The sequence below is a fragment of the Diadema antillarum genome, unplaced genomic scaffold (assembly GCF_040938485.1).
Source record: "Diadema antillarum isolate AM-2024a unplaced genomic scaffold, OU_Dant_1.0 seq00000157_RagTag, whole genome shotgun sequence".
Classification (NCBI taxonomy): Eukaryota; Metazoa; Echinodermata; class Echinoidea; order Diadematoida; family Diadematidae; genus Diadema; species Diadema antillarum.
Genome location: NW_027271229.1, coordinates 605,546 through 628,757, shown reverse-complemented (window position 1 = coordinate 628,757; position 23,212 = coordinate 605,546). Strand labels below are relative to the sequence as shown.

The window sequence follows — 23,212 nt, the reverse complement described above, 5'->3', positions numbered from 1 at the left end:
ATTCAGCTTGACATGGGAAATTGTAGCTTATGCATGGACTCATCTTGTGTGTAAATGATAAGTCCTGAAATAAATGAGTTAAATCTTATATGAATGTAAGAATGAAGGACTTGGGTCATTCTTACATTCATATTATAGCACCCTCTCTCGTCCTTCTCTCATCTCTATAGCAGAATATCATGTATATGAATCAAAGAACGACCCAAGTCCATATGAATCAAAGAACGACCCAAGTCCATATGAATCAAAGAACGACCCAAGTCCATCACACAAAATGGCGTCTCCACAATTAATGTTAATGTTAATTGTCATGATAATATATGTTCTAATTTGTATATACAATGTTTCCTTCCCATCACAGTTAAATAGAATATTATTGGAAAAAAAATATGAAGTTTTTTTTTTAGTTTACTCGAAATGGTCTTCCATGCACTTGGGTCGTTCTTATATATTCATATACTCATATAAATATATATATATATATATATATATATATATATATATATATATATATAATATATATATATATATACACTGGACAGCAAAAGAAAGTTCCCACTTCTGTCAAAGGCCGCGCACAAAAACTCACCCCCTGGAAGTATACAATTTTTGTACACAGGTGTGCTACAATGCCCCTTACTTATCACATGCACATAAGCAAATGAATGTCTTCATAACAACGAAGAACTTGACATGCACAGCATCTTGGTCATTGACTCAAAAGTCCCACACAACAGCACTTTCCACCATGCAAAAATGGCCACTGAATGGATAACATTTTTAAACAACCAATATGTCAAAGTGAACACCTGCTTTGTCAAAATTATGTTAATGAGTGTATTCTGTATTTAGGGATGCTTTCCTTCCTGATTATGCTAATTCCCAGAATAAAATCAGTTAGCTCTCAAGACTGGACATTACTTTACTTTGGTCTAAGGAAGCTTCCATTAGGAAATTTATGACAAGTCTTATTCGGCTTGTAAGGCTCATTCTGTTACATTTTGTGATTTTTGATTCAGTGACCAAGATGCTGTGCATGTCATTTTTCCTTTGCAATAAAGATAAACACTTGCTATTGGGTATGTGATTTTCGAATGGATATCGCATCATACCTGTGTACAGAAATGGTTTATTTCTAGGTGGTGAATTTTTGTGTGCAACCTTTGACAGAAGTGGGTGCTTTCTTTTGCTGTCCAGTGTACATATATATATGAAGAGTTTGTTCACAAAAACCGGTAAGTGCATATTTGCCAAATGGAGATATTTGCGATTACAGGTCAAGAAAAATAAAGAGAATAATAAGAAAATTTTTGCTCCTTTTGACCGTTAATTCAAAATATACCTTGATGTAGTGACCAATAGACCATTTAAAAGGTATTATTTTGTACTTTATGACAGAGACCGTATATTTCAAAAATGGACTTATCGGTTTTTGCGAAAAAAACCTCTTCATATATATATATATATATATATATATATATATATATATATATATATTATGCGTGTGTGTGTGCGTGTGGGTGTGTCTGTGCGTGTTTGTGTGATAGTGTGCGTGCGAGCGTGTGATCATTCAGTGGAGCCCTCCAAAAAGGGTCATTCCAAGATAGTAGTGCTATACCCACATTCATATTATACGGCAGGCGAGCTAAACATAGAAAAGAAAAGGATCCATTACTCATGCACCCACGAGTTATACATCCTTACACAATAATAGACTCATCCTGCTCACAAGCTAGACATCAGATAAAACAGACCCCTAAGTTGGACATTTCTAATGTCAGGCTCGTCATAGGCTCGTTTCCAATTCTTTGGGACTTATTTTCCTAGTGTCTAACTCGTGGTCTGTATTTGCGTAGTATCTAGCTTGTGCATAGAATAGCTCGTGGGCTTCATTCATTTTATTGTCGAGTTTTTGGGCTGTTTGAAAATCGAGCTGTACCACCCATGGGTGTCTAACTCGTGACGTACACCACTCGAAAGTACCCAATTTGTAACGTGCTCATAACGGGAATTATACACAGGAAACACGATGGCGCGTGCTGTAGCAGTTTTATCAACTGACACTTCATCATAACTACAGCTGATGTCGGCCATGCACTGATCTGAAAACTGTATGATCATTCTCCAATTCTATTGGAAATGCAGCACTCCCTGATTATCGTTAGGTTGGCCTTTGGCCGCGGAAAAAGAAAGCAGAAAGAAAAGGCCAAATAAGAGTTTGTACGTGTTGTATGGAGATCATTTTCAAACACGATACGAGCAAACAAAAAAAGTTTACTCTTCACTGTACCTTGGACTATGTCTTCAACGAACAAACAGTGCCAACATAATGTTGTATGCTACATAATCTAGGAATATGAAAATTTTAACAACTTAAGAATAGCAAGCAAACGGCTGTGTCGCGGGTAGGACGCTCTTCCACGCGCTCACAGACGATTCATTTTGCCCCGCAATGGTTTACTACTTGGAATGTATTCCGCTATTTTCTGTTCTTTTTTAAATGATTATTGTGATTACTTGACAGTATCTTAGGACATTACAATCCAAACGTGCATTCAACTTATTCTTTATGAATCATCTCGGTCTCTCAGACTACCAGCTATGGAAAGAATATACGACCTCTTTCTCCTTTTGACACTGACTGCAACTACGTTCTGTGACCAAAATATAGAAGGTAAGTGCAACTTTGTTTTCATGAATCTGCACTTTATTTAACCGTTACCGAGTAATTACTCAACAGATCCGTCAAGTAAATTGCAAAATTCTGAACATTTCTTGAAACACTATTATGAACAGAGTTAATCGTTATTGCTGTTGTATCTCTTTTATCTAAACCGTTGGAAATTTAGCCAAATTAAGAACCGGGTTCTGGACTGAGCAATCTTGTGTCTAATCGTACCGTCCCCTCTAGCAAGAGACAAAACACTATGTCCCTCGGATAGGACATAAAGTGGAGGTCCCGAGTACGAGAGAGTCACAACTCATGCACGTACATAAAAGATCCCGCTTCATTCATTTATCGCAAAAAGCACGAGTTTTAACCCGGTGAAATGGTCCCACGTCACATCCAACTGAACCCCATGGAAGACCAGCTTAACGTAGCTGAATATGGGCTATCCAGCCATCTTCTCAGATGGAAATAACAAACAAACAAACAAACAGACTTCTCTGTTTGCGTATAGATATGACCCGGCGTATGTAAAATGTAGATGGCTCACATGCTTGATACGGTGGCTTCACGCCCATGAATTGGGTTCATGAAAGACACTAAATTGGGTGCTGTAGTTTCTGCTAGGGCGAGGTGCGCAGCGCAGCTGAGGGCATACTTACCAAAGTCTTCTGTATTTGAAAATAGGGCCATTTTCAGCATGTGTACCATCCTATAGGTGGAAATCACTGATCTTTAGGGAAGAGCCCAAAGATGTATTCCCAGTGATGGAGAGGAGAAAAATCTCTTTGGGAAGAGCAAGATCATCGATGGAAAGTAGCTGCTTGGCGGAGGTCTGCGCTCTCAGAGTGCTTCTCTAGTTAAATGATTTTTTAAGGAAAACATACGTGGTGTTTTCAATGGAAAATTATGGCATTACCTATTGACTCTAATTAGGATTTACCTGTTACCATTACATTAACGTCACGATTTTTTTTGGGACAATATTTTGATTTTTTTGTTGATGACACTGTTGGTATTTTTCAAATTTCAAATTCAAATTCAAATTCAAATTTCAAATTTCAATTTCAAATCGTGCAAGATTAAAATGGACACATGACTATGTGCTTACGAGGTAATCTGTGTCGTTCTTACATCTTATCTTTTTGACCACCTTCTCAGTGGGCTTCCAAACTTTTTTTCCTGACTTTTTTCTCCAGCCCTCCCCCTTCTTTTTGCATCAGTTTATTTTTTTTTTTTCTATTTGACATTTTGTACATGACCGGCCCACATTTCACAAGCCTTATCTTTTTAGTGGATCCCTCATGCATTTTTCGATGTTTTGCGTATTGTTATAATGTATCAATTCAGTCAATTTTCATGGCAAAGTATTTGTAACTCCAAAGTTTCACAATTGTATATATTTTTTTCAATTTACTTTGTTTTGATTATGTCACCTTATTCTCTGTTACCAAAGAAAGTGAATGTCTATTTTTTTTCGACAAATGAAATAAAGTTTCAATTGAATTGAATTGAATCAAATGGACAGAAGAAAACAGTTTTTATATAATTATGTTCATTAGGACAACTTCGATTGTTTTGATTGAAGTTAGGGTTACCTATTATTTTCATTCTTTCGGACAAAAATGATTTACCTTCACCTTTAAAACAAGACTCAACTCCATCAAAGTTTTATACCTTAAGTTACGTATGAAGGATACATTTCTCATCTGTATAGCCTGTATATCTAAATGATTGAGATTGTAAGAAGGACATTGAGTGAACACCTTTTCGCTAGTAATACCAGACAATCTTTGATATAATTGTAATGATAGTAATAAAAAAAAAAATCAATCGTATCTCTTTGCCGCACATCCCACATTTTGTGTGTGTGTGGGAGGGGGCATGAACAAAAACTGGGCTGACATTATGCATACAAGAAATTTAGAGTAGAGAGCCATAATCATATAATCATGTATAAAGTTCATTGCATGCATGCAATCACGCCCACTCAAATTTCTACTGTTTAGAGTCAATGGTAGGCACTGCCCCCAACGTTCAAGGATGGAAAGGAGAAGACATGCTGTTGCGGTGCGACATCAAGGAAGCGCCTCTTGGTGTGTATTGGGAAAAGGAGGACGTCTTAAATCGCGAACAGAAGACGCCTAAGGCGCAATATTTACATGGAACTTTTGAGAGTTTTGAGGAACGGTTTGATATCGACAAGAACTTCAGCCTGGTCATTAGCAGCTTGGAGGTGGCAGATGAGGGTCGTTACTATTGTCAGGTGCTGTCGAAGAATGCCCAAAGTTTTGGAAATTCCACCATCATGACGATTAGCTGTAAGTAATATCTGTCTGTATTTAATGTCATAGTTGGTGAGAGGGAAAAATATTGCTATGAATTAGGTTACCGGTACATAGAAGAAAAAAAGAAGAAGCTTTAGACACTCAAGTTTGAAAGAACGACATGTTTATGACAGTTCGTCACAATATTATCATAGTGTCACATTGACTTATAAAACAATGTTAGCAGTTCAGCCATTTTCAAGAGTTATGGTTGTGATGAATAAATGAGACTAATTGCAATAAAACCTTTTGCTTGAAAGAAACACAACATGGCACATAAAGCATATTAATGTTGTTAATCAGAGCATGTTTACATATTGTTCATTTTCTCACACGCACACTTAACCTTCCGTTCATTTTCTTGTTTGACAAAGCATTACATTATTTATTAGTCTTGCTACAAAGACAATTCTGAGACTGTTTTCATATCACAAGTTTCACAGCAAACAGATAAAGCAAGATAGTACAGACAATTTTGTAAAAAGAAACAATATATATAACAATTTTGTGTCTGAGAGGAAGATTTACATATTAAACTATTTTCAGCAAAGGAACCTTGTCTTTTTTTTCTTTTTTTTCTTTTTTTTTTTTTGGGGGGGGGGGACACTTTTCCACATTCTGGTGTCATAGCAAATGTTCTATTTGACATTTACCGTTTAAGCCTTAAAACAAAACAAATTTACACTGCCGACATTTAGTGTGTGAACTTTCTGTATAAATCAGTCATGATTAATGCTTTGATACAAAATATACTTAAGTCTCCCTCCCCCCCCCCAAAAAAAAAACAAAACAAAACAAAAAAAACCAAAAAAACAGCAGTTTCTACAAAGGCGTTACCATAGCAACCACCAAGTCTAAAACAAAGTAAGACTTTTGATGGCCGAGTTTTCTACGACAAACAAAATGTTCACTGTAGAAGACATACTGGGACAGGCGCATTCACCTGTCTCACATTTGCATTTCGCATAATTTAGAACATGTTTATTTCTTTCTAGCTTTATAACTACACTATGAATACTGACTTTTCTTTCTGTTTCATGTTGTTACGGTGTTTCTTTTTGCGTTTATCATACTACTTATGAATTTTTAGGTATATTAACAGTGATTTTGGTATTAAGTAATAAAGCTATATAGATGTAATCAACATAAATTTCGAATTCAAATATAAACAGGTGAGTTTTGTTTATTTTGTGTTATCATCTAATTGTCAAAATTATGCTTCTTCATCTGAGCATTGTTTAGGTTGTAGCCTCATTTGTATAATAGCAAATCCAAAGGAAAAACAAACACACACAAACACACACACACACACACACAGACACAAAACGAAAACAGTTCTTCGTTACATCTACGCAAAGTATTAGGTGATACCATGTCCTGTCAGTTATTTGCCGAGTCAAGATTAGGATCCGCATATAACATAATATTTATACGTCATTTCAAAATAATTTTCTTATTTTCCTAGCGATGGCATCAGGACATACGATAGTGGAGTGTGCTGATAGAAGTCAATCTCGTCAAAGCCGGTGTACATATCAATCGCCCTCCAACATCCCTTCTTTAAATCTTACATGTGTCGTGAGTGGATTCAAGCCTAACGTTTCCATGCTATGGACCGAGGAGTCGGGAAAGAGACTGAATTCCGTGGTTTCACAACGGAACACACTGTCTGATGGCACATACGAGAGGTTCGAGACAATCACTGTTTCAACCAATCACGGGACAGAGCAAACCTTCATGTGCGTGGCTACCGGTGACTCGCTGAATGGAACGTCGACCCGAGAAATTACAGTTCTGCATTCACCAGGTTTCGTGAAATGTCGCCAATTCTATGTTTCTGAATAAAAACTGGCAAAAAATCGACATTACTTAAACCAGTGTTCTTATTGAGATTTGTAACGTTCAGGTTTAGGTTAGAAAATAAAAAGTCCAAGAGTCCGGCACCTATTACTGTCATAATTATGCATTGTTGGTCTCATGAACCGCTTGTTTGTTTTTGTTTTCTTTCTTTTCTTTTCTTTTCTTTTCTTTTCTTTTCTTTTCTTTTCTTTGCTTTTCTTTTTCTTTTTCCTTTTTTTTTTTTTGCCTGCGAAGTGTCAGACTCGCAGGCCTTGTTTGCCTAGTGCCGGACTCGTGACCTTTTTACCTAATATCAAGCTCACAAACTGTATGACTGGTGAGCTGTGTAACTCATGGTCATGGATCTTTCATCAATGTCGAGCTTGTTGGTCGTATGACTCGTGGGTGTCGGTCTCGTAGGATGACTAAATTAGAATTGTGTCCTTTGAATAATTTGTTTTGTCATAACAATAATAATAATGATTGTGACCCTGCATATTAACAAAACCAACAAAATATCGCACCCCTTGATGTAACCTGAGAACTCAGAAAAAGGTGGAACATGTCAACCGAGTCAAATCTAAGTTTTTCTACTTTCTGTTAGAGCTAGTCTTCGTCTTATTCGGAAGTTTTGGATCATAAAATGATTGGGAAAGTGTTTTCCAGCAGTTTTTCTACAACCATTTCTTGGAGAGTAGTATGAGCAGGTACGTCTTACAGGTCACTTTTCATTTCTTGAAAATCCTTTGCACACTCTTCGCTTTTCCAACTCTAATAACATTTGAAAATAAATGCTACTGCTTGGAAAGTTTGCATTGTTTATGAACAGAACGTGCTGATAGAACATGCTCAATCTCAGCTTAGTCTAATAATTTTTTCATTGTTGTTGCTCTGAAAGTTTACATTCTGTGTTTTGTCCCTTTTATTGCGCGGCTAGCACGGCTTGATAAAGATTAAGCGCTTGAATAGACCTTGTAATTTAGAGCCCCTTTTCTCAGTTCATACTTTTCGAGAGTATTTGAATTAAATTATACATCATTTTAAAGCTTACATTCTGCTCTTTGAGAATCTGCCCTAATAATCAAAAATCCATATCTGGCGACTTTTTGTTGGTTTTGTGATGCATGGGGCAGACATGTATTTAGGCAATTAACCACTTCGTTTTCACTATCAAACATACATTTTTCTCTCTCTCACACAAACAAACACACACAAACACACACACACACACACACTCACTCAAACACATGTGATGTTAACATTGTATTGTATATCCCAGTATTCCTATGTGTTTATTTTATTGTCTTCTAAATGGAGTAATGAATGAAAACGTGTTTCATTTGTGTCTATATCAAGTTTCAGGAAAACGTGTTAATGCGGGTCTCATCACTGGACTCACCATTGGTGTGCCTGTTATCATAGTCATCCTATTTCTCTCTGTTGGAAAATATCTGCAAAGCAAACATCCGGACTATCTACCGCAAAAAGGTATTGGTTTATTTTCTTTATGGTTAGATATTTGCATTCATTGCGTTAATGATTATTAGAGTGTGTGTCTCTGTGTGTTTCTTTGTGTGTGTGCGCACATGTGTGTGTGTGCGTATAGGAGTGCATTTCTTTGGTTTTATCTATGATATTTCGTAGTTTTGATACAAACATTGAAATTATTACTGATATTTATCAACATTACGATGACCAAAAATGTCTCATGTAAGTAGAACTTGCAAATCTATTACCAACGATGACTACTCTAATATGCCAAATAGAACAAATGATATTATTCGTAAAGGGTGAATGCATCAGACCACAAATCGAAAGCGTATATGCTTGAAATGTTGGCCTGAGAATCTGGTAGCGAACAGAGGGGAAACGAGAAAGGTGTTGAAAATAAGTTGTGCCCTGATATATTGTACTTGAAAATGTTCATTTACACTGATGTTCTTGTTGTTATTGGTGGTGATAATATTTCACAGGATGTGGCTGGAATTCCTGCTGGCGAAGACCAAACATACCAGAGCGATTCCAAGAGGAAGAAGAACTAATACTGAGTAAGAATAATATGTAGATAATCACAATCTAATTCGTGCCTACAAAAAGTGCATTGTTCCATTATGCACAGTTACTTTTGTATTTTCAAATTAATGAAATCTCATCATTTATGACTACATTCTTTGTACCATAATACAGCTGTATTACGCAACACGGTTATTATAAAAAAAAAACGATATAATTATCATATTACAGGCCTTCTTTCTCCCTCTCTTCACACACACACACACACACATTCTCTCTCTCTCTCTCTCTCTCTCTCTCTCTCTTTCTGTATACATGTTATTCCTACGTGTCTGCGGGTATTTACGTACACTCTTATATTTATGATATTGATTTTATGTTTTTGCTTTTTCCTATTATTTTCGTTTCTCTTCTAAGAACCACCATCGCTTACAAAGAAACAGATACAGCAATGTAAGGAAGATCTGAAAGAGTATTACCGTGTATCACGAAGCAAGGTCACGGTGGATCCACTCAACTTTATGGAACGTGTTGAATTGGATGATATTTACACGAATTTAAGTATAATAGACCAAAGTAGCACGCATAAGACACAAATAACATACGACGATCTTCTAGTCTTTCTAAAAAACAATAAAGAGGGATATGTTTCGAAGCGACTTCTGATCCAAGGTGAGGGAGGTGTCGGTAAAACAACATTTTGCGCTAAGATTGCCTGGGACTGGTGTCAGGGACGGATTCTCCAAGATCTGGACATGGTGCTCCTAATACCTCTTAGAGATATTAAGAACGCAATAAGTATCGGTGGTATAGTCAAGACGTACCTCTCGCATTCAAATACGGCAACAAAGACGAAGATAGATGACTATATTTCAACAAATCTGAGTAGGATTCTCATCATATTTGACAGTTTCGACGAGTTTGACGAAAAATTAAGTGAAACGAGCAGCAGTGAAGTCATTCGCATTCTACGAAGAGACCAATACAATTCATGCAAAGTAATTGTCACAACACGCCCTTGGAGGACAAATGAATTCATGACGGACAAGAGTCTTGCCGAAACTTACACTTTTCTTAACGTCGAAGGATTTAACGAGGAGAATTTATCGACTTATATTATGAGGTACTTTCGGATTAGAGAGAAGGACAATCTTGCAGAAAGCTTAATCAGTTTTATGCAGGAAAATGATGTCGTCCAGTCAAATATGGCCCCGTTTCCTATTTACTGTGCCATGCTTTGCCTCATGTGGAACGACTTCAGTGAAGAAAGACGAAGAGAACTGCAAAAATTGCACACTTTCTCCCAGATTTTTGGAGAAATGATCTCTTTCCTAAAACAACACTACGCATCAAAGATTTGTGTAAATCTACAGAATCAGAACCTTATTGAACATTTAAAGGAAGCTGGAAAGGCAATTCAAGAAATAAGTGAGATAGCGTTACAGGGTTTATTTCACAGGAATCTCTCCTTTCCTGAAGAACAATTCAGAGAGTGTCATGATGCCATGGTCACATGCTGCAGAGTGGGTGTATTGACTATAGAAAAAGATGTCATCCCAAGGGAACGTCGGCGCGATGTCAACATTTCATCCTTGGTTACATCAACTGTTTCTTTTCCCCACAAACTGTTTCAAGAATACATTGCAGGGGTATATATTGAGTATTTATTCGACAATGATCGTGCTAAGTACGACAAGGTGAAAAACAAACTTCTTAGTCGACGTGAGGAGTTCCGCTACGTACTCTACTTCACCTCAGCTTCAGGGAATGAACTCGGCCTGAATATCATTAAGGACCTGGTGGAGTATTATCCTCATCAGCAGCTCTGCATTGACGTTGCGTTTGAATGTCACACTGAAGAGGCAGCAAGGGCAGTGGGAGAAGGATGGGATGAATACACACTAACGTCCTATTCACCAGAACACACAGTATCAGGAGTAGTGTTCATGGTGCGCTACAACCAAGTGGTGAGTGACACAACTTGAATGAAATATGGCAGAAAATATAATGTCCAACGAAAATAACATTCCTTGTGTGTGTGTGTGTGTGGGGGGGGGGGGGGTATGGGGGTGTGTGTTTGTATGTGTGTTCAAGTTTCCCCTGTGTGAATTTGAGTGTATAATCTACAACCTCAACAGCTCTATTAACATTCGTTTTAGACCTGGAACAGGCCCTATTATTTAGGGAAATCATTTTTATATAACATTCTGTGCAATTATATCAACGTTTTAAGTATTATTGTTATGTAAAATAATTGCCCTCCTCGCATGATACATTATGATGACTTAACGTGTCAGTTTAATCTGAATTGCCATGGCACTTAATTCATGTCTTGTTATCAATACGTTGAACGTTTGGTGGTAAATTGTATGAAACGTTTTTCGTCGTGGCTTTTAGAAAAAAAAAATGTTATGAGGAGTCAAGCAAAATGTTCTTATTGCAAAATAATTGGACTCCACGGAGTTTCAACGTCTACTGAAATGAGACCCTTTGCGAGAGTTGCAGTTGTAAAACTGCCCTTTGTAGTAATCACCCAACCTTGCCTATAATAAAGACGCCGTGTATATTAAAGGGAGATGTCAAACTGAGTATCGTGTATAGTGTTTTGAACATACAGCTACTTAGGGCACCTAACACGAGTATTGATGTAATGCAATCATATTCATCGCCCCTCTACCTTTCTCATCAAACTGAAAATGCATTCTTTCCTTCCCGAGTTGTGATTAGTGAAATGACGATATGAATAGAACCTGTATAGAATGATCTTTTTTTCTCTCTCTCTCTGTGAGTTTCAAACCTCCAGTCAACTGCGAGTACTTTATCAACCTTATTCTTCTGAGAATAATTTATTTCCTCAACTGTCAATTCATGTTCGTTCTATCAGCAATCGCTAGATATTATCGAAATGAAGTGCGGAAGAACTGTGTCACGTGACTTGGCGGAGGGCATGTGCTCCAGCAGTTTACTCCGTAATGTATGGCTATGTGACTCACAATTTCACGTGAAATTCTTCAAGATCCTCCGGGCAGAGGCTTCAAACTGTCTGGTAAGAACTTTCATGTATTATCATGATCTACAACACATGTCTTTATGTACAGACCACAGATGAAGTGTTACTAAGATATATTTCAAATACATTAAATGGATGATAATAAGAAATGTAAAGAAAACAATCTTAGGTGCAAACAATGTTTCCTTGCAGAAAAAAAAAATCTTCTCGATCAAAGAATCCAAGTTACATCTGAAAACATATACTGATCATGGTATAGTAGGTGTTTCAAAAGATGATATATATATATATATATATATATATATTTGTGACCATCATCACTGATTAAGAGGGAAAATCCTTAACCACTCACGAAGAACATAATATGATCTAAATTATAGTATGCAAGTTTGAGTGAAATCAAGGTCAACTTGTATAGAATAAAAACATCGTTAAAAAATATATGGAATGTTTCTAGATATGCATTTCACCGCAAAAGTGATGTTGAGGGCATCATAAATCAACACAAATCGACATGCATTTAGATTTCAGGGGCCCTTTAAGGTGAAGGATTATCCCCATTTTTGGCTGCAAGCTCTTCAACTCTCCCTCCCTCCCCCCCCCCCCCAAAAAAAAAATGCGCTCGAAGCATCGCGGTAAACTATGACTATGTAGTCACTTCCTGTAGACGCAAAAGGCAACACAGAAACAAGGCTTCAATAATATATTATGGTCAATAGAAAGGCGCACCTGGCATCCTTTTCAATGCCATCGTCTTTATCGTCAACTAAGCTTGTTATTAGAATTAATTGAGTAATATGTTGTTTTCCCATCTTCTTTGTGACCAAGAGCAATAAGCCCTCAATATATTCTTGTCCTAGTTATTCTGCTGAATATCTTTGCAAAGACATACACGAAGTGGATACTATAAGATTAAATCTACTCTATTCATTTGCGTAACGAATGACAATCATCCAGCAAAGTCAATGCAAACCAGGTAATTATATGCAGGGTTCTAGAGGAGCCTTTACAGGGATTTTCACTCAGTATAAAGCTGCTACAAAGATGGGGAGGAAGGAAGGCTTCTGTTAGATCCGGCGTCCGGGGACATGTAGGCGAAGGTACCTCTCCATCTAAGAGTGCACACAAAGTTGACAATTACATTCGAAACGCCTGACATATATTCCGCCTTAAAGCATATATACTTCAGGCATAACATTACATAGCGACGAATGAACCCCATGATGATTGTGCACATAATTATTTAGGCGATTGTTTACTATCATGATTAGGACAATGGATGTTCTACTACAATGGGAAGTTATATCAGAAACCGAATGGATTATGACGTGCAGTGAGTATTTCTTGCGGCAATCATGCATGGGTATATACCTCTTGTCGAAACTGAATCCTAGCCTCGCCACTGTGTCCGCGTAGAAGTGAATGAGTGAAAAATAATTCTCCCCACCCCCACTTACCCCAAATGAAAGGCAGAGTTCAAAGCCTGACGTTGATGGCGAACGATAAAGCCAATATTAAACCAATGGGCGTTTATAAGGCAATCCAGGGATAAGACAATAATATGCACAAAGTGTCCGTTTCGGAACTAAGTCATTTGGCAAATAGTAATAAAAAGGACTTTCATATGGGGAACTATGATTTAAAAAAAAAAGAAATGTAAACGCAATCACATTTTATCATTTTTTTAATATTTATTCTCCGTATAAAAACAACAACAAAACAATAATCGTAAAGTCAACAGAATGATTTCCTAAAATACGGCTGGATTGCCCTTCTCAGCTGTGCCTACACGATACAGCTGTTCTACCGATGGGTACAGGAACAGAGTAAATTATAAATGCAATAGAAAACATTGAATGCGAAAAATAAAAACCCCAAATTAAAAAAAAACACAAACATTAGTATAACTTTACAACAATTTCTAAAAAGAAGGGAGCAAGAATTAGGCCTAAGTACCTCCCCAACCTCCCACCCTATTTTGTAAGCTTGATATTTATCTTAATATGAACATTATGAAAAGGGAATACAAATTACAGGTACAGTTATTTTATGCCACATTTAAATCAAAGGTATTTCAGAATAACTTCAATCATTTTATTAAACTGGTTACACTCAAACAGCCCTTGGACTCTGAAGGTAATTCATTATAACTGAAAGCACCTCTCTCTCCGACAATATTCGGTCCTGGGTTTTGGCAGTGAAAGGGTACCATTTGAGCGGAGAGAGTAATTTCGGGACGTGAAGTTAAATGATTCTTTAAGATATTGGACACTGTAGTCATGGAGACATTTGGAAACCATGGAATTTAAATGCTTTTTGCGCCTTACGTTTAAAAAATTCCAGTTTAGAATTTGATGAATTTCATGATTTGATACGTGCTTATATGGATTTTCCCCAAGAATTATCCTACCCGCCTTATTTTGTAACTTTTCTATTTGCGAAGTATAATTTCAGCGAGGCCAAGTCATAAATTAAATCGGCATAATCAAACAGAGGGAGTATAAGAGAATTATGATAGTTTTAAGCATGTTTCATTAACAATATGACGAAGTCGACTAAAATATTTTACAAGTTTACCAGCTTTACCAAGTAATGTATTGATGTGAACATCCCACTTTAATTGCTGGTCAAGTGTAGCTCCAAGGTACTTAACTGTTTCTTTGTGTTTGATCGGCTGCCCGCATAACTTTATGCGAAGGGCATTGCGGCGTGATAATAAAGAGCGAGAACCAATAAAAAACCCTCAGTCTTTTGGAGATTTAGACTAAGTTTGTTAACGCACATCCAATCATGATATTCTTGTAAGATCGTTGTTTAGAACGTTTTCAATATGGATAGGGTCATTATGTGACAAGTGAATGCGACAATTCTTTACTTGACTGACAATGTCATTAATATAAATCACAAAGAGAACTGGCCCCAGGATAGAGCACTGTGGGACACCATGGAGTATATCTGAAAAAAAATTGACATAGAAGAATTTAGCAATGTTCCGACTTTTCGATTTGTTAAATAGCTTCTAAACCAAGTAAGACAAGCGTCAGAAAAACCCTATTCGCTTTAGCTTTTGCAACATAATGAAAGGATCCACCGAATCGAACGATTTCTTCAAATCAATGAAGATTGACCCTGTGTAAAGACCTCTGTCGATGGCGACCAAAAAGTCATCCGTAACTTTTAGCAAAGCAGTGGTGGTAGAATGTTTCTCTCGAAAGCCTGACTGTGCTGTAGATAGCAGATCGTTTGTTTTTAAATAACTTGTAAGCTGCTTTTGTACTATATTTTGAAGATCTTTTGAAACACAGGGTAAAATCGCAATGGGGCGATAATTTGTAGGACAAGATTTATCACCTGACTTGAATAAAGGAATGAGTTTGGTCATTTTCCACTGAATGGGGTTGATTGATTGATTCTATTTCTCAATTTCTTTGTCATATATAAATGAAATACAAAGTCAATTGAACAAACTGATTGAATACAGTGTAATTTGAATCTTACAGTTAAAACAAATGACTAATTCAAATATTTTACTTTTCATCCTTACACGATGCAAAATAGAATTAAAAACAACTATTTTGTGCATACATTTATGCAAACATACGTTACAATATTTTTATTGCTCAAAAACAAATTATGCAATTATTCTTGATGCACAGAATTCAGGAGACCATTATCAAAAGCAAACGCTTGACGAGGACAATAGCCTCAGAAATTATTGTCTATGTAGAATACAACAGATTAAGAATATAACATTTAAATTACAAGTCACGGAAGCCCCTTTTACACTTTCACGGATCGCATCACGGATGAACACGGATCGTCGATCCGGGATCATCCGTACTGTTTCCGGCATGACCGTGTTGACACCTTGAAGTCATCCGGCATTATCCTTGATCATCCGTGATGTCCGCGGAAAAATTAAGCTTGCTTAATTTTTCATCCCGGACATCACGGATAAAAATCAATACGAACTCTTCCTTGTTGGCGCCGTCTACTCCGTGTTGCTTCCGTATTTCTTCCTTGTAGGCACCGGCTATTCCGTGTTGCTTCCGTACTCATTCCGGGACAATCCGTGAAGACATCGGGATGTCCGTATTAGCATCGGCTCCATCCGGGGTAAAAAATTCGTGTATTTTTCCAATACAAGCTCATAAAGTCCATGAAATTTGCTCACATCTTACCCATCAGTGCAGACAGCAACCCCTCATAGGCCCTACTGTTTGTATAATGGTCGTCTGAGAAGCTTCAGTGGCCCATGCACACACATTTCCTTGATGTTGTTGTTGTTGTTGTTTTTTGGGGTGTTTTGATTTATTTTGTTTTGTTTTGTTTTGTTTTGCTTTGTTTATGTGATGATGTGAATGAAACTTTGCAACAAGAGATTTGCCTGATGTCGACAAGCCGAGGCGTATGTATACTGCCGTAGATTTTCTGGTGTGCTTGTTACCGGTATTAGCTCTAGAGGCATGTTGCCCGAGAATGATAGGGTATCAAAATGTCATCTGTCAACATTTTGGAGATATCCGTGTAAAGACCGAGAAGGGATCCAGCTGCTCTTCCGTAATATCCGTGTTAGCTCCGCATCGTTTCCGCTGTGGTCCGCGTTCGTTCCTTGTCTGTCCGTGTAGGCACCATACATGTCCGTGTAGCCTCTGTACTTCTCCGTGTAGACACCAAGTTGGGATCGTATTCACACCGGCATAGAGAGGAAAATCGATATTTTGCATGCCGGAACACCGCGGATGACGATCCGTGGTCATCCGTGAAGCAATCCGTGAAAATGTAAAAGGGGCTTTAGTGGCGATAAAGAGAAAGAAAGAGAAGAATGAGGGGGCAACGTGCAGTGATGCATTGTGCAAGATGTGAAGTGTTTGAAAAAAAAAAACACAATTTATATGCGTTCTTTTCTGATGCTTTAGGAACGATAGCTTGTGCGTTTATATGGTATCATTATCATTATAATAACGTGTAATATCAGGAAAAAAAGAAATAAGGTATATATATAGATAATGTTCAGCGGATTCTTTGACTGCAAAATTAAATTTGGAAAAATTGATGCTCTTGGGATATCAATGTGAATAACCTCATTTTTAGAGAACAACAAACACTGTCAGCAGCAACTCGATACCATGGCACAACAGAAAGATGAGAGCGGGGTGAAACATTTTTCTTTTTATCTCATCGTAAAATACATCGTCGATGTTCCACACGTTTTTTCAATTATGCAAAAGAAGAGCAAGTTACAAGTAAGTAAGCGTCTTTATGCAAAGGTCGATAAAAGTGTGATATCTTTTATTCATAGTATTTCTAATCTCTTTTTTTGATAGTCATTTGCAGGTCAAGTATCTCGCCATCAAGTAGAATGGTATTTTAAGTTGGAATTAACTACAGTCAAGCCTGTCTTAGCGGCCAACTATTTATGGTGACCACCTGCTTTATAGCGGCCACTGAACAATCCCCGCACGAAATATCTTTATCAGAGCCTTTATATAGCGGTCATCTGCCTAACGCGGCCAGTGGCCACTAAAACATTAGCTGAACCGTTGAATCAGCCATGAATATACGTTGGCTTTCTTTTTCATTGCGTATTATGTTCAAGTTCAAGTTCAAGTTCATTTATTTTCATTTCCAACAAACAAAATAATTGGAAGTACAATGAAACATTCGTATAAACAGATGTCAGAAACTCAGTACCACAATGCGATCAACAGAAATAACATTGTAACACAGATACAGGTAAATTTCCAACATAGATACAAAAAATAACTCGTGTCGCTGTGGTAAATGCATACACAATATTGCTGGAAATGGAGGGGACTGCTAAAAAGCAGAGCTTGTAGAGTGCAGTCCCCTCGTATAAAAAAAAAAAAACACACACACACACACACACACACACACATAGTAACAAAAACAACAAAACAACAATTTCCCTAAGCGGAAAAAAGAAAAAAAGACAGACAAATACACACATACATGCACACATACCAATGCACATTGACAGACACAAGGCGGCTCTCTTGTAAGGAAAGATAGATGAGAGGATAGAGATATAGTGAGGAAGGTAGTAAGTCCCGAAGTGGGCAAGAGGGGGGGGGGGGGGGGGGGGCAGAGAGAGAGAGAGAGAAGGAAACGATGGGTCATAACCAGGGCACTAGAGGCACAGAAGTACGGGATCACTGATAAACAAAGTGTGTATAGTGACACTACCGAGCAACAACAGTTTTGGAAATCACAAATGTATATATATATATATATATATATATATATATATATATATATATATAGACAGAAGATATGAGCACTCTTCATAGAAGGATAGAATCACCAAGTGTATATATATATATATATATATATATATATATATATATATAAAGAATGAATCATTATGCTGCATACGACATTTTTAAATATTTCTTTAACTTTAAAGAAAATGTATGAAAACTTAAAGCTTCTTTGATGTTATTATCAAGAGAATTCCAGAATTTTGGTCCAGAAAAGGAGAATAAGGATTTAGCAAAAACCGTCCTAGTCAAAGGCAAATGATATTCATGGGATTGACGGGTTGGATATGCATGAATAGTTTCATTCTTTAAAAACATGGAATCAAACACCAGGGGGAGAGAATTGTTGGTGAGTTTGTACATGAATTGTCCTAATTGCAAACGATAAAGATCATAAATTTTCAGAATATTATTTTCGTGAAATAAATTATTAGTTTGACTTCTCCACGATTCGTGACAAATGATACGAAGAGCTTTTTTCTGTAATAATAATATTCTTTCTGTATAAGTAGAAAAAGTGTTTCCCCATGCGAGTATCCCGTAGTTTAAAAGTTTAAAGGTAGTATCAAAGTAGAATATAACATAAAAAGTACATTTTTGGGAAGATAAAATTTGACTTTATTTATAATACCTATATTCCTTGAAATAACACGACATACAGAATCAATATGCAAACCCCAGGTAAGTTTATTGTCCAGGATCAAACCTAAAAATTTGATGGAAGAGACTTCTTCTATGACCGTGTCTTCCAGAAGAACATTTCTCGGTAAATTTTCCAGCGAATTACTGAACAACATACATTTAGTTTTTTGCAAATTTATTGACAGTTTGTTCGCTCTTATCCAATGAAGTAACTTCATTAATTCACTATTTAAAGTATCAATTAATAGATCGGGATCAGAATCAGATAAAAACACATTAGTATCATCTGCAAATAATAAGAAAGAGAGGATGTTTGAAGAATTTGACATATCATTGACATAAAGAGTAAATAAAAGGGGACCTAGTAAACTTCCCTGAGGAACACCACAGTCAACATTTTGCGTAGTCGATGCGTGACCGTTGATAAATACAAATTGTTTTCGATTAGTAAGGTAACTCGTGAACCACTCCAAGGCCTTTCCCCTGATACCATAATGTGATAATTTGTGAAGCAGTATGTTGTGGTCTATGGTATCAAAGGCCTTGGAGAGGTCCAGGAAGACTCCAATAGTATGATGAAATGTATCTATCGCTTTTGAAACCCTGTCAAGGAAAGTAAGGATTGCATGAGATGTGCAATGCTTTATACATTCTACCGAGTCCTATCTCAGTCACAACCACACAGACATGATTGACAAAATTAATACAGCTCTTTGCCGTGAAAAGCCGTCTTTTGACAGCTGTTTGAATACCGCTACTTTGACACGTTTGACTAGATATAGGCTCTAGTAATGTCGCTCTAAATAAAGGCTACAAGGACAAAGACAGCTCCTAATAACATCGTAGAATTTGAACAAGATTAAAATACATTTGAATAAATAGGTCACTTGTCTGGGTATTGTGTGTTGCTTATGTCAGTTTCGCACATCACCAATCCCTCACATTCATTCGTGAATCCCATTCATGTAAACCGGCACGAACCAGTGCGGTTTCTCAGGCCCGAAATGTTGTTTTAGAAATCAAAAGAACAGAAATGGGCCAAAAAAACCAACAACAAACAACCAGAAAACAATAAAATGAAGCAAATTGTACACACGCACACACACACACACACACACATACACACACACACACACACACACACACACACACACACACACACACACACACACACAATCCATATAATAGCTGCACATGCAAACTAATTTGCTTGTGGTTTTTGTTTGAATAACACGCGGTATTTTATGCTATAATACAATGCAAGTGTTGATATCAAAAATGGCCACAGACCTGTCTATAGCAGCCACTTTTGTTGTTTCCCTTGGATGGCCCCTGTAGACGGATTTGACTGTATCTGTAACTACATATCATATTCAGTGAGATAATTCATCTCGCCATAACGACATATACTATCTCGTGAGGTCGAGTTGACTGTACAATTCATGTACAGACGACATTCACATTTTGTGAAGGGTACATGTTGAAAGAGTGTAGGTGTCTCTGCAGGTATACACGTGTGCATGAATTTGGAAACGACTTTTGTACAGGAAGATAAAATTTATGTCACCATGACAATTATTCTTTTTCAGGAAGCAGACTTGGAAGATGATTTGTATGTCATCATGACAGCATGATTTTTCGGAAGTCACTTAGAAAGATACGTCAGGCAGTTTACCTTGCATGATGAACTGCTTGAATAACAATGATAGTTTATTAGATTTATATACCAGGCACCCAGATCGAAGCTTGCTAGGGAGCAGCGCACTGTACGAGTTTGACTGCAGTCACAGACAGACAGAAGTGATCAATGTACAGCGTGAGGGCGCTATTATGTGGGAGTTACTTCATGTGGAGACAAACATTGTAGATGAAGTAGAAGGAAGGAAATTAGAAATGTTGCTTTATTGTTCTCTTCCTTTAATTCACTGGTTATTTGCTTGAAAGTTTTGTTTCTCTTGAAAAAACAATTTTGATGTTCTCATTCTATTGTATGCATCACACTTTCTTTTTTCAGTTAAAGTCGGGGAGCCTGGTTAATCGGTATAATAATGATGCTTCGGATAACGATATGCAATAAATTAGACAGTACGTTGTATCCTGCTTGCATTTTATAGCTACATTACAATGTTAAATTGTCCACTAACAATATATTCCTCTTGATTAGGCAACAATACTGTTCAATAACAATGTTCAACAATGTTCTTTACTTTGGAGATTGCCTTCATATAATATCGCGCGACTTTACTCCTCTTACATGTCTTGTTACTGTTCAAAGAGACTTTGCCACTATTTCGTCCAGTTTTGTCCCACCTTTTTTAGTGCACACGGGTCATCTTATCTTTTTAACAATTTCACTCATTATTCATTATGTTTTATGATATCATTTTCACTTTGATTCACTCGGTGTACATGTGGATCGTTATGACTGGCAATACATTGCATTTATCCGAACCTGACCAAGAACGGTAGAAAAGTGAGTGATGTTAACTGCCATAAGTATGAGGATCACGGAATGTAGTGAATGACGAAGCCATCTTTCATCCACTGACTCAACTGGTTGTGAGTCTGTACACTCCGATTATTTGTATAAAAGGAGAGTACATTATACTGTATACTTCCAATAACGTCGTTATTAGTGTTATCGCAACACAATCATGTCAGTTTGTTGATCAAGTAAAAAAAAATAGTATAGCTTGATCTTATGTCTATAGCTTTAGAATGTCCGCACTTTACATCAGTCTTCTTCCTACCTCTACAATGGTCCCTTTTCTTCGTGTTCATTTATTCCTTCTTCCCATTTTCACACCATTCAATTAATCTTCAGTTTTCAGTTTCATATTTTGATTCCGTTATTTTCTTCAGATTGAAGATCTGGATTTCAGTCTTACAAGCAGTGGTGATGACATCCTAGATCAGTCCTCGGTGGGAGAAGACTTCGCCCAATGGGTGTGTGTTATGCCACGTCTTTCGAGGTTATCCCTGGTGTATCCCTTCTTGCCCGATAGTTTATTCTCAACAGCCGCCACCTTAGCATCATCGTGCCAGGTATGTCTCTTTTTTCCCCCTATAATTGATATGAGTCATGTAGTGTTTGGAGAGGACTTTATTTCATTTTTTCGAGAAATGAAAAAAAAAAGCCAGTATGGTAGGGTAGTGCAGTGACTCCTTTAGCAAATCAATCCTATTTTACTTGATATTGACAAGACATTTACCTTTGTAACTCTAGTCCTCCTCAGCATTATGGCATTCAATCTATGAACGAAGGCATTTGTATAGCAAGATAAACTTTATGTTACCATGACAATTATTCTTTTTTCAGGAAGCAGACTTGGAAGATATGCATGTCATCATGAAAGCTATGAGTTTTCGGAAGTCACGTAGCGAGATACGTCAGGCAGCCATATCGACTTAATATACTGTTTTAGAGAAGTTGACCTGGCATGATGAACTGCTGAATAACAGTGATAGTTTATTAGATTTATATACCAGGAACCCAGATCGAATTTTACCAGGGAGCAGCGCAATGTACAAGTTTGACTGCAGTCACAGACAGACAGAAGTGATCAATATACAGCATGAGGGCGCTATTATGTGGGAGTTACTTCATAATAATAGTAGACATTTATAGAGCGCCTTTTCCACTGGATGCAAAGCGCTATGACATGTCATCCCTGGTCGCCATAGGAGATAAAATATATACAAAATACCAGGCAGTGAAAGTATAAGTCCAGTGCACATAGAGGGACATCAAAATAAATAAGTCTTCAAGTTTTGTTTGAAATGATCGAGTGTGGGTGAAGATTTGAGAAGAGGAGGGAGCTTATTCCACAGCCTAGGAGCACAAGAAGAGAAAGCTGCATCTCCGGCTAGTTTTTTTTTTTTTTTTTTTTGTGTGTGTGTGTGTGGTTGTATAAAGATAACGGATGATGAAAGATGAGTGCGCCTAGAGTGAGAGTGTCGTACCAGACACTCCTCAATGTACTCTGGAGCTCTTTTGTTGACTACTTTGTAGACCAGCAGGAGAAGCCTGAAGGATATTCTTGCTTTGATTTGTAGCCAGTGGAGTTGACGTATAAGAGGAGTGGCATGAGAACGTGAACGAACATGTTACACTAGTCTAGAGGCAGCATGCTGAACTCTCTGTAAGCGATCCGCATCAGCCTGACTGATTCCGCCAAGAAGAGCATTACAGTAGTCAAGTCGCGATAAGACCAGTGCACGGACTGCTGCGTGACAAGTAGAAGCATCAATAAATTTTCTGATCCTCCACAGATTTCTGATGTAGTAGTTAGCTAACTTACAGATCTGTGAAACCTGCATGCTCATCTTTGCATCAGAGGAAAAGATAACTCCTAGACTGCGCACATGTGGAGACAAACATTGTAGATGAAGTAGAAGGAAGGAAATTAGAAATGTTGCTTTATTGTTCTCT

The 23,212-nt window shown here is 37.3% G+C and overlaps 1 protein-coding gene across 1 annotated transcript; it reads left to right on the top strand.

Moving 5' to 3' along the window:
• The first annotated feature begins 4,615 nt into the window (after positions 1–4,615).
• LOC139727862 (uncharacterized) lies at positions 4,616–22,849 on the top strand. The gene is made up of 7 exons (XM_071638832.1): positions 4,616–4,989; positions 6,461–6,802; positions 8,191–8,322; positions 8,808–8,882; positions 9,265–10,814; positions 21,643–21,825; positions 22,793–22,849. Exons 1-7 carry the CDS (start codon positions 4,683–4,685, stop codon positions 22,847–22,849), a joined length of 2,646 nt encoding a protein of 881 aa, XP_071494933.1. The 5' UTR covers positions 4,616–4,682.
• The last annotated feature ends 363 nt before the right edge of the window (positions 22,850–23,212 follow it).

What these genes read in the sequence shown, in the direction of transcription:
- LOC139727862 (XM_071638832.1), top strand. Translation starts at nt 4,683, where the DNA reads ATGGTAGGCACTGCCCCCAACGTTCAAGGATGGAAAGGAGAAGACATG. An exon ending in TACAGTTCTGCATTCACCAG is followed by an intron (nt 6,803 to 8,190) that starts GTTTCGTGAAAT and finishes GTCTATATCAAG; the next exon opens with TTTCAGGAAAACGTGTTAAT. An exon ending in GGACTATCTACCGCAAAAAG is followed by an intron (nt 8,323 to 8,807) that starts GTATTGGTTTAT and finishes AATATTTCACAG; the next exon opens with GATGTGGCTGGAATTCCTGC.